At 34.3% G+C, this 12,491-nt stretch overlaps 1 protein-coding gene across 5 annotated transcripts in view; it reads left to right on the forward strand.

Annotated features, from left to right (window-relative positions):
* The window catches only part of ATF7IP (activating transcription factor 7 interacting protein), a 113,692-nt gene that overhangs the window by 65,326 nt on the left and 35,875 nt on the right, over positions 1–12,491 (forward strand). For all 5 annotated transcript variants that reach the window (XM_026502378.4, XM_026502376.4, XM_048216719.2 and 2 more), the window contains exons 5-6: positions 115–252; positions 7,903–7,968. In XM_026502378.4, coding sequence (XP_026358163.2) covers positions 115–252; positions 7,903–7,968 — 204 coding nt within the window. The remainder of the gene's footprint in view (positions 1–114; positions 253–7,902; positions 7,969–12,491) is intronic.

The raw sequence follows: 12,491 nt of genomic DNA on the forward strand, positions 1-12,491 counted from the left end.
TTTTCTCATTAAACTAATTAATATATTAGTACTATCTTACTAGTCCTTAAGAATATTTACTCTTTGCTGAAATGCCTTCTTTGACTTAACAAAGAAATATATATATCTCTTTAGGTTGTACAGTGGTTGCTGGAAGAAAAATTGTGTGCACTACAGTGTGCTGTATTTGATAAGACATTGGCAGAATTGAAAACACGAGTCGAAAAGATCGAATGTAACAAGAGGCATAAAACAGTTATTACTGAACTACAGGTTTGTATACTGACTGGAATTATATACCTACGTGTCATTATTTTTATTACTTATTTTGGGGGATGCATTTTCAAAGTTGATAGTAAACTACATTTAACTTCTAAATATTGGAAGTAAAAGGAGTCACCATTAGTTTGCTAGGGCTGTCATAAAAAAATACCATAAACTGGTAGCTTAAACAACAGAGAAGTACTGTCTCCTAGTTCTGGAGGCTAAAAATCTAAGACCAAGGTGTTGGAAGGATTGGTTCTATTTGAAGACTATAGGAAAGAATCTTTTCCATGTGTCTTCTCTAGCTTCTGATGGTTTACTGACAGTCTTGGACATTCTGTGCCTTGTGGAAGCATCAGTGACTTTGTTTTCATATTGCACTATATGTGTGTGTGTGTGTGTGTGTGTGTGTGTGTGTGTGTGTGTGTTCCCAAATTTCCCCTTTTTATAAGGATACCAGTTGTATTGCATTGGGGCCCACCCTACTCCAGTATAACCTCGTCTTAACTAATTACGTTTGTAAAGACCCTCTTTCCTGTGAATCACATTCTGAGAATACTTGGGGTTCAGACTTCAATATATAAGCTTTTCATATAGTTCAACCCATAATAGAGCCTTAGTCACTGAAGAAAGGCTGGCATTTCATAAGTACCAAATAATATTTATTGTAAGTGATTCTTTTTATATTAACCCACTTCCTGCCATGGATCTTATGATATAAAGATACTTATATTTGTTAATTACTACTTTTCATTTTTTATTAAATATAACTATACATATACATATACGTATAGTGCCAGAGCTTCTAAATGACTGAAATGAACACATGATAATATGTGTTTTCATTTTATTCCAAGACTAAGAAACTGGAAATTTTTATCATAAGTAAATGCATTGTTTCTATAAGGCTATCTGAAATATGAGCATAGTCTACAGATGCTGAGTTTGCAAACCACTTACAGACTCTTAATTTGCAAAAGCGGGGAAAAGTGGTCCATGAAAATAAAGTCACTGTTTTCTAGTTATAAAGCAAATTGCAACCAAATGTGACTAGAATTTATATATTATATTTGTTAGCCTTAGTTATTTTCTTGGTTTCATATTGTTAATTTTGTTTGAAGTGAGACTTTTTAAATAATAAGATCTTTGTAGTAATTTTGTAATGTACCATTTAGGACATTACTAGTCCTCTTTCTTACCTTTAGCATGTCTTTCTAATGGTGATAAGTGTTGTTTAATTATTAAACTTATTTTGCTAATACTGTTGAGAATTCTGAATTAGAATTTTAAAATGTTGGAGGATTTAAAAAGAGTGATTTCATTAATTGTTTCTCATTTTGTGTTTTTAAAATCTGAGACTTTGACATCCATATTCTCATGTAATATGCAAGTCCAGAGCTCTTTAACACTTAATAAACTTTTCACTTTGATATTTCTTGGTAGCCTCAGAATCTGAATCCTTTAAATACCAAACCAGTCTCTTCTCCACAGATAAATTGCCCATGCCATTGTTCCTCTTACTTATAATTCTTCAATTCTTAGAAAAATCTTCAAGCAATAGCTTCCCATTTTTCTTCTCATATTGATAGTTTTTGAGTTCTTGGAAATTGATTTATCTCAGTCATCTCACATATACAGTGGGTTGCCAAATTATAACTTTTATTTCTTATTAAAGTCTGTCTTTTGCTTCTTCTCACTTTTCACAAGGCACAGGTCCACTTACATGTGGATTTTTTTCAGTAAATATAGGTACAGTACTGTAAATATATTTTCTTTTTTCAGTTCCTTGATTATAGCAATAGCCTTTTACATGATTATTCTGGTTCTACTTTTTAAGTTCTTACTGGTCCTTCCCGACCACTGATTGTACTCATCTTTCTAAAATACTGTTTGTTTCATTCTCCCTGATATAGTCCGGATTCCTCAACAAAGTGCCATTATTCATTTTTTTATTTTTAATTTCTGGATCTCCTAGTTTTTGATCCACATTTCCTAATACCTACCAGTTGCTACACTGTCCTACAGAGTATCAATGCTCATAGTTATTTTTATTTTAGGCTTTCAACTTCATACTGTTTCTCCCATTCAGTTACCTATAACAATTTACCCTTACCATGCTATTTATAAAGTTTTACTAAACTCAGTTTAGTCCCTGTCTATTTCTGTGTTGTTCTGATATTTAGTATTTTATGGAAGTAAAATTCAGATAACAAAATAACTATTTTGGTGTACAATTCGGTGGCATTTAGTTCATTCACATTGTGTGACTATCATCTCTTTCTAGTTACAAAACATTTTCATCAACCCAAAAGAAAACCTGTGTCCATTAAATAGTCACTCCCCATTTCCCTTTCCCCTTGTCCTTGGCAACCACTAATCTGCTTTCTGTCTCTATTGATTTACCTACTCTGCATATTTCTTATGAACAGAATCCTACAATATGTAACTTTTTGTGTCTGGCTTCTTTTTCTTGGTGTAACATTTTCAAGGTTCATACACAATGTAGCATGTATCAGTGCTGCATTCCTTTTTATGGCTAAGTAATATTTAATTATATTTGTATGCAGTTGAAAGTATTTGAATACCTATTGAAAATAGGGGTGCCTGGGTGGCACAGCGGTTAAGCATCTGCCTTCGGCTCAGGGCGTGATCCCGGCATTACGGGATCGAGCCCCATGTCAGGCTCCTCCACTATGAGCCTGCTTCTTCCTCTCCCACTCCCCCTGCTTGTGTTCCCTCTCTCGCTGGCTGTCTCTATCTCTGTCAAATAAATAAATAAAATCTTAAAAAAAAAGAAAATAAGTAGGTATTCAAGATGTTAAGTGTAATTTCCAGAGTGATCACTAAGGAAAAAACTAAAATATGTATAGCTATATAATATATAATATAATGGGTATGTGTTATATAAATGGTGGACCCTTGAATAATGCAGGGTTTGGGGTGCTGATCCCCTCCCCTGGTGTAGTCGAAAATACATTATAACTTTTTTTTTTTTTTCATTTTAAGAGAGGTGGGGGAGGTGCAATGGGAGAGAGGGAGAGAGGCTCTTAAGCTGGCTTATGCCCAGTGTGGACCCTGTTGCGGGGCTCTATCTCACAACCCAGAGATCATGACCTGGGCCAAAATCAAGAGTTGGGTGTTTAGCCTACTGAGACACCCAGGTGCCCCACAGCGGAATTTTTTATTTCAATTATTATACTTTCTGCTCTAGAATTTCTGTATTTTTTCTTTACACAATTTCTATCTCTTTGATGCTCTGTGTGGTGAGACATTGTTTTCCTGTTTCTTGTGTGTGTGTGTTGTTTTTTTTTAAAGTTCTTTGCTCATTGTTTCTTTTAGCTCTTGGAACAGATTTTTAATCCATTCATTTAAAGTCTTTGTCTAGTAAGTCCAATACCTGAGCTATCTTTCTTTTCATTATTTTCTTTCTGTGAATGGCCCATACTTTATTTCTTGTTTCTTTGTATGCCTCCTAATTTTTTTTTTTTGAAATTTGAGTATTTTGAATATTATAATGTGGCAGTTCAGGCAATCACATTTTTCCTGCCCCCCTGCTACCCAGAGTTTGTTGATGCTTGTTGTGGTTTGTTGGTTTGATGACTTCTAAACTATTTTTGTGGAAAGTATAGATTCTTTGTTGTGTGTGGCCATTGAAGTGTGTGTTTTATTAGCTTACTGGTCAGGTGATGTTCTGACAGTTAACCTTAAATGCTTGGAGCATAAAAAAGAAAAAAGGAAGAAGGAAAAAAATTCTCTCCCAGTCTTTGCAGATTAGCTCTGTTGGGGCACTCCTTCAGTGCTTATTAACCAGGCCATTTACAACTTGCCCTATCCAACTTGCCTTATCCTTCACTTCCTGCTTGCATAAGTGAAAGCTTAGGGTCTTTTCAGGCCATTTCTTGCTTTTTTGTCCTGGGCATTTGCATAGTCTTCTCAATTCAAGAGCTTTTAGAGTCCCTTTTATGCCTTGTGTCACCTTGCCCAACCCTTTCTTACCCAGGCTTTTCTGTTTATTGCTTGTCCCAATTGCTGTCCTTTGCCCCAGGCTGCTGTGCCAATACCTGTGCCTTCAAATCTTTTTAGGAAAAGCTGTCTACGATGCTACCCCAGCCTTGGGAATTACTCCAGTTGTGTGAAACAAAGGCTGGCCTGTGTGCTGGTCCTTAAGGGAGTTGCCAGTGAAGATAAGGTCCATATGCTTCCTGTGGCACTAGAAGCCTGTACCAGGCACTCTGTCATCTTCACAGCCACTGCTGATCTGGGTATGGGGAATAATGAATGGACAATCTAAAAGACCACAGTGCTCTCTTACTGCAATGTAGTGGCTTTATTTTTCCCTAAGTCTTCCCCCTGGCTGTTCTCAGTTTTTTTAAGTAGGTTCCACATCCAGTGTAGAGCCCATGATGGGACTTGAACTCATGACCCTGAGTGAGATCAAGGTGTGAGCTGAGATTAGGAATTGGACACCGAGTGAGCCACCCAGGCACCCCACTGATCTGAGATTTTGAGTAGATTCCAGAGTTGTGCAAAAGTTGATTCTAACAATGCAAGTTGCTTTTGGGAAGGGACTGAACCCTGATTTCAGTTCCCTACTCAGCCATTTTTGGTGATACAACTCTGTTCCAGTATTTTTATTATAATTACTTTCGAGTTCTCCAGTATTTAAAGCTTACATATCACATACTTCAGCAAATAATTATATACTTTGCTAAATTATTTTTACTGTTTCTTAGTTACAGCTGACAACAAACGTTTTGAAAGTACTACCATATATATATTCTATATCTTATTCCATAGCAGTTGATGAGTACGTCTTCCTGATTTGCATATATATATTCATTTATTGTATCTGACTTTGCCAAAATCTAGTATGAGTTTTATAAAATTCAAAGTTAAAACACATTTGAAAACAAATACTTAAATTGGATTCAGATAGTTTGCTGTAAGGAATAAATATAATAACTAATTTTAGTATTAGTGCCCTCTCTTTTTAAACACAGCAGTTATTACAAAGATATACTTTTGAGAGACATGATCCTTTTGCAATAGTGTAAAAATTTATTTTACATTGAAAAATTTGGTGAGAGAATAGAACTGATTCAGGTAGACTTTATCTTTAGAGGAAAGTTCATAAAGTTCTCTTTTCTGCTAAAATTTTTAGGGTATACATTTCTCTGTAGATACAGGAAAGTAGATTTTTATTGATTTTCACATTGTCATTCTTATGTGTTTTTAAAATGGATTTATTTAAGATCATTTTTAAGGTTGTAATGTTTGTTGTGTGATGTGACTTTTGTCCACATCCTTCTATTAAAGCCTATTTTAAATGATTAGCTCCTTTTCTGTGTACTAAACATATTTTATAAGAGCTGAAAATAATATTCAGCACTGATATCTTTTATATTTCTTTAGGGTTGGTTGCATTTTTTATTTTATTTATTTATTTTTTTAAAAAAGATTTATTTATTTATTTATTTATTTATTTATTTATTTATTTATTTGACAGAGATAGAGACAGCCAGCGAGAGAGGGAACACAAGCAGGGGGAGTGGGAGAGGAAGAAGCAGGCTCATAGTGGAGGAGCCCGATGCGGGGCTCGATCGCAGAACGCCGGGACCGCGCCCTGAGCCGAAGGCAGACGCCCAACCACTGTGCCACCCAGGCGCCCCTGGTTGCTTTTTTTAAAAGATATTTTATTTATTGTGAGAGAGAGAGCAGGAGCAGAGAAAGAGGGGCAGAGAAAGAGGGGAAGCAGACTGACTGCTGAGCAGGGAGCTCTATATCCCGGGATCCCTGGATTCAGATCTGAGCTGAAGGTAGACGCTTTAACCGACTGAGCCACCCAGGTGCCTGAGGGATTGGTTGCTTCCTGAATTATGAAAAAGTTCTGTATATTTTTGCTTTTTCAGAGATGTCAAATGGCAAAGTAAATCTCAACAGTTATTTTCGGGATTTTAATTATTTTTTAAGTAAAAGTGTATAATTTTTAGATTTATATGTCTTTGATGCATTGTCAAGACGAGAATTATCGCGGTACCCTAAGAAAGTCTTAAAATGCAGATAGTTGTCATTTGCTGTGGAGTCAGTAGCAAATGTGTAATAAAAATAGAAATTATCAATAAATATTTAGCTTTTCTACCTCTCCCAGACCTTAACCTCCCCCAAAACACATTTCCAGATAATTGCAGAAAGGAAGTAAAAATGGAAATTCTCCACTCTTTAGATCAGAGCTGTAATTAAAGTACTGCATATTAGAACCTGTAAGTGAAAGCCACAGCAGTATTCAAAGGGAAATTTATAATTTTAAATTCATTACTACTGAACAGGAGAAAAGAGGAGAACATTATATGTTCATCTCCTATGTTAGGAAAAAACAATTACAAACTAAACTCCTAGAAGGAAGAAAGAGTTAATAAATTAATAAAATGTAAAAAAACTCAACTCTTTTTGAATATTGAGCAATGAATGCAAAACCTTATTCTTTTGTGAAGACTTTTTAAAAGTAGATTAATTTTTGATTTGTAAATAATGAGTACAAATAAACTACATAAGGATTCAAAAAGGAGACAAAGATCCAGAGGAGATTCTTTAATTTAAGAGAGTTATTATATACAACTTTATACCTATGGTGTCCATTTTATCTAGTAAGGAAGTAGGAAGCCTAAAATTATAAGGAACTCTGAAGTTGAGACCAGGACAAAGACATCTATTATCTATGCTGCTATTTAGAGTTTTGGTGGTGGTCTGAGCAATAAAATAATGATAGGAAAAAGAAATTAAGAGTAATGATTGGGAACACAATAGAATTAATTTGGCTAACTGTTGAAAAATACCCGATTGAAGAAAAACTTTCTAGTAGTTTTTCTATATATATCAACAGTGAGCAATGAGAAAATAGTAACATTTTTGACAGATTATTAAAATGAACATAATATGAAAGTAAGTGTTTCAAAGAGTAATATTAAATGTGCACACATATACACGCTATTGAGTGTACAAATTAGCAAAGACTTGAAGAAGAAATTGTTATTTAGACATTTGATAACTATTAGATAATTTAGATATAAATTAGCATTTAGATAAGAATCATTTAGACAAGAGCTTTAAACATAGATTCTATCTCAGAAGTTACATCTATGTGAGTGCTACCCAAGGAAATAATCTGAAAGAAAAAATTGTTAATTGCATTTTTTGACTATAGCAGTACATTGAGAAATACTGAACATTTCCACTGGGAAACGGAGTATATAAATAATGATTCAATATATTATACATATATCCATAACCCATGGCATTGGATCTTTTATGACTTACAGATGTTTTTAGTCAGAATTCTCAGAAAATTGTGTGGTTACAACATACTGAAAAATAACAACAACAAAAATCCCCACAATTACACATACTCAGAAATGTACTGATTGTGAGTTCTAGGAGGGAAGAAGCTACCTTCTAAAATTAAGAGTGTTTACCTCTGGGTATTGAGTTCAAAGGTCGTTTTAATTTTCATTATGATTTTCTGTATAATCAGCTTGCCTTATTTTCTTTGCTGTTGGCGATCTCAGGATCCTTTTATTTGTGGGTTTCTTGTAATGTATGCATGTATCCTATTTAATACCATAATGTTACGTGATTTCTGTTTCATTTTTGCTTTTTTTTTAGGCCAAGATAGCCAGGTTAACCAAACGCTTTGGAGCAGCCAAAGAAGATCTTAAGAAAAGACAAGAAGTAAGGATTTCTATTTTTGCATAATTAATATTTAGCTCTAAGTGATAATCTTAGGAAATGGTGAGTTAGGAAAATCTTCCTTTATTACAGGTATGAAATTTGCTTTCATACTGTGTACTTCCTGTATGTTCTTTCTGGAGCTGCAGCTGTAGAAATAATTATTAACCCTTTTCTAATCCTCAGTTACTGTTTTCATATATCAACACTTACATTAATCTATTTTATGGCATTCTGGAAGTTATATTTTCATTTTGTTTTTAAAATCGTCTTTTTGGGATTTGTCTTACCATGTTGTTTTCTTTTTACATTCTTGCCAGTGTCCTAGTCTAGTCTCTTATTTTCTCCAAAGTATGTTAGTATTCCATTACCTGGAGTAGCCCTTTTCTCTTTTTTGCTTCCCCCACGTATTTAAGTCCAAACATCATAGCATAACATAAACTCCAATGTATAGTCTGCTTTTTGCTTTTTGTTATTTCCTTAGTTATTCTATAATACATATTTTTAATATAGCACTTGTATATTGCATTATAGTTTTTTAGTTTAATTTCTTTCTTTTCCTCTTGACTTTTTTTCTATTTGGGCAAGTTACACTTCTTTGTCTCGAGAGCTCCATTGTCTGGCACTTACTAATTGCCAATAACAATTATTTCAGTAGTAATCATTATTACTATAGGATTTTTCTGTCTTCATTCATTTTGACATCTTCTTTACTTGACTTTAAATAAAGTTATTTTGAAATAATTATAGATGTACAGGGAATTGCAACAGTAGTACATAGACTCCTGTGAACTTTCACCTAGCTTTCCCCAGTGGTGAAATCTTATATAACTTCAGTACAATATCAAAACCAAGATATTGATACAATTCTGTAAAGTAGTCTGTAGACCTTACCATTTCTCACCAGTTTTTATATGAATTCATTATGTGTATGTGTGGGTGCACACATGCACAGTTCTATACAATTTGATCCCATGTATAGATTTATGTAACCTCCCCCACAGTCAAAATCTAGAACTGTTCCATTACCATGATGGGACTCCCTCATGCTGCCTTTTTACAGGTTAAACCTACCTCATTTCCCCCCACACCCACCTATTCCTGTGTGTTCTCCATCTCTGTATTATTTTTACTTAACTTTTTAAGCTCTGGTTGCTCTTTTTTCTTGAGCAACTGATAGTTTTTAATTTTGTTCTACACAGACAAATCTCATCAAACCTTCCTTTGGCCATTCCCAAAGATTTCTCTTATTTTATTTTTCTCAATTATATGATTTCCTGATTCTGAACACTTTTTCAGCTTCATTTGTTTGTCATAATATAAAACTTGCACTATTTTATTTCTTAGATTAGAAAATTGATGTAAACCTTTTTTTTTTTTTAAGATTTTATTTGTTTATTTCACAGAGAGCAAGCACATAAGCAGGGGGAGCGGGAGCGGGAGAGGGAGAGGGAGAAGCAGGCTCCCACTGAGCAGGGAGCCCAATGTGGGGCTCAATCCCAGAACCCTGGGATCATGATCTGATCTGAGCCGAAGGCAGACACTTAAGCGACTGAGCCACCCAGGCGCCCCGATGTAAACCTTTTTTTAAAACCTTTTTTTATTTGCTGTGCTTGAACCAAAGAAAGGGCTTTGCAATTTTTCCTTTTTGTACAGTGTGAATTTCCACTTTTTTCCTTTTATCCTGATGTTTGAACTAAGCAGCATGCTGCCCATCATATACTTTCCAGTGTTTGTGTATGTCTTTTTTGTTTTCAAAACTACTTTCTAGTTCTTCTTGTTTATTTATTTAAAAGTGACAGAGACAAACTTTAAGGAAAGAAGATGAAAATATTACAATCCCTGAAAGGTTTGTTATGGAGAGCTATAAGTACTATGGAAACAACAAATACAGTATAATTCCTAAAGATTAGAAAAGATTAATTTGAACAATTAGGGTCTGTGGTGCTTGAAGAAAAATATTGATGTGGGGGTGCCTGGGTGGCTCTGTCGTTAAGCGTCTGCCTTCGGCTCAGGGCGTGATACCAGAGTCCTGGGATCGAGCCCCATATCGGGCTCCACCACTGGGAGCCTGCTTCTTCCTCTCCTATTCCCCCCGCTTGTGTTCCCTTTCTCGCTGGATGTCTCTCTCTCTGTCAAATAAATAAAAAAATCTTAAAAAAAAATATCGATGTGGTCTTCAAGCTTTCAAATTTTGTTCCTTCCTTAATTAGCTTTTGGGTAAGGCCAGTTTTACATGCCCAAACTGGGACATGTTACCCATGTACCCATTCTTGTTAGTATTTTCTTTTTGTGAGAGAGATTTCTAGAAATCTTAAGAATTTGTTCATTCATGTCCTGATTCCCTTTAATTATGGTATCCAATATAATTTTATATCTGTGTCATGCTAGGTTTTAAAAACAGGAGAGATATAGAATGAAAGTTTAAAACTTTAGATCTCCCCTTATTAAAATAAATAAACAATAATACTTCAAATGCTCTTCTTCTATTTCGATTTGCTCCTTGAGCCTCTGATATTAACCAGTTAAAAACAAACCCCACCATTCAGGTTTGTCTTAAAACATTTTCTATTTTAATTTTTAAAAGAGCAGAAAACCCTCATAGGCAGTTTGCTATTAAGTCCACATTTATAATCTAATCTGTTACTGCCTTATGACTGATGCCTCTAACTTATAAACTTTGTAGTTCTTACTATAAAAGAGATGTATACATTTCTCATCTTTTATGAAAAATCAGTGTATAATTGATTAAAATTTTAGATTAAATTCTACATTTTAATTTTCTATTAAATTCTTAAAATTGTTTTAATTGTGCTACAAACACGTAACCTAAAGTGTATCATTTTTAACTTCACAGTTCAGAAATATTAACTGTATTAACACTGCGAAATAGATCTTTAGGTAGGTGTTTTTCATGTTGCAAAACTGAAGCTCTGCTACCACAGACCATCTCCTATTTCCTCTCCCCTCAGCACTCAGCTACTTTTTGTTTCCATGATTTGACTACTCTAGATACCTCATAAGTGAAATCATATAGTATTTGGTTTTGTTTGTTTTTTGTTTTTGTTTTTGGTGACTGGTTCACCTGTATTGTAGCATGTAACAAGATTTCCTTTTCAAGGCTGAATAATATTCCACTGTATGTGTATCGTATATACTGCATTTTCTTCATTCATTTATTGATGGATATTTGGGCTGCTTTCATCTCCTGGCTTTTGTGAATAATGCTACAATGAACATCTGTGTGCAGGTAACTCTTTAAGATCCTGGTTTCAAGTCTTTTGGATATCTACCCAAAAGTGAAATTGCTGGATCATTTGGTAATTCTGGTTTTAGTTTTTTGAGGAGTTTCCATACTGTTTTCTAAAGAGGTCACACCATTTTACATTCTTACCAGCAAGGCACAGGGTTCCAATTTCTCCACATTCTTGCCAACACTTGTTATTTTCTCTTTTGTGATAGTGGCCAGTGCTAATGGATGTGATGTGGCATTGCATTGTGGTTTTGATTTGAATTTCTTTAATGAATAGTGATGTTGAGCATCTTTTCACATGCTTATTGACTATTTTGGAGAGATGTCTGTTTAGGTGCTTTGCCCATTTTTAAAATCAGGTTGCTTGTTTTTTAATTGTGAAGTTGTGGGACTTTATATATTCTGGATGGATGTTAACCCCTTATCAGATATATGATTTGTAGTTATTTTCTCCTGTTCCATAGGTTTCCTTTTCACTCTGTTCATTGTTTCTTTTGATGTGTGGAGGTTTTCAAGTTTGATGTAATCTCCTTTGTTTTGCCTTTGTTGTCTGTGCTTTTGATGTCATCCAAGAAATCCTTGCAAAATTTGATGTAATGAAACTTTCCTCCTATATTTTCTTCTAGCAATTTTTAGTTTTGGTCTTATCTGTAGGTCTTTGATTAATTTTGAATTAATTTTTTGTATATGGTGTAATGGTCCAACTTTATTCTTTTGTGTTTGGATATCCAGTTTTCATACCATTTGTCGAAAGCCTGTCTTTTCCCCATTGTATAGCCTTGGCATCCTTGTTAAAGATCAATTGACCATATACGTGAGACTTTATTTCTGGGCTGTCTATTCTGTGCCTGTCTTTATGCCAGCATCACATTGTTTTGATTACTGTATCTTTGTAACATATTTTGAAATCAGGAAATAAGAAGCCTCCAACTTTGTTCTTCTGTTCCAGGATTGTTTTGGCAATTCAGGGGCCCTGGAGATTCCATATGGATTATAGAATGTTTTTTCTATTTCTGCAAAAAAATGACATTGGATTTTGATAGAAATTACATGGAAACTTTTGATCACTTTGGGTAGTATGGACATTTGAACAGTATTAAGTGTTCCAGTCCATGAACATGGGGTATCTCCATTTATTTGTGTCTTTTATTTTGTTCCACAGTGTTTGTAGTTTTCAATTTAAAGGTGTTTTGCCTTCTTGGTTAAGTTTACTTCTAAATATTTTATTCTCTTTAGTGATATTGTAATGGGATTATTTTCTTAATTTCTTTCT

The sequence above is a fragment of the Ursus arctos genome, unplaced genomic scaffold (genome assembly GCF_023065955.2).
Source record: "Ursus arctos isolate Adak ecotype North America unplaced genomic scaffold, UrsArc2.0 scaffold_26, whole genome shotgun sequence".
Classification (NCBI taxonomy): Eukaryota; Metazoa; Chordata; class Mammalia; order Carnivora; family Ursidae; genus Ursus; species Ursus arctos.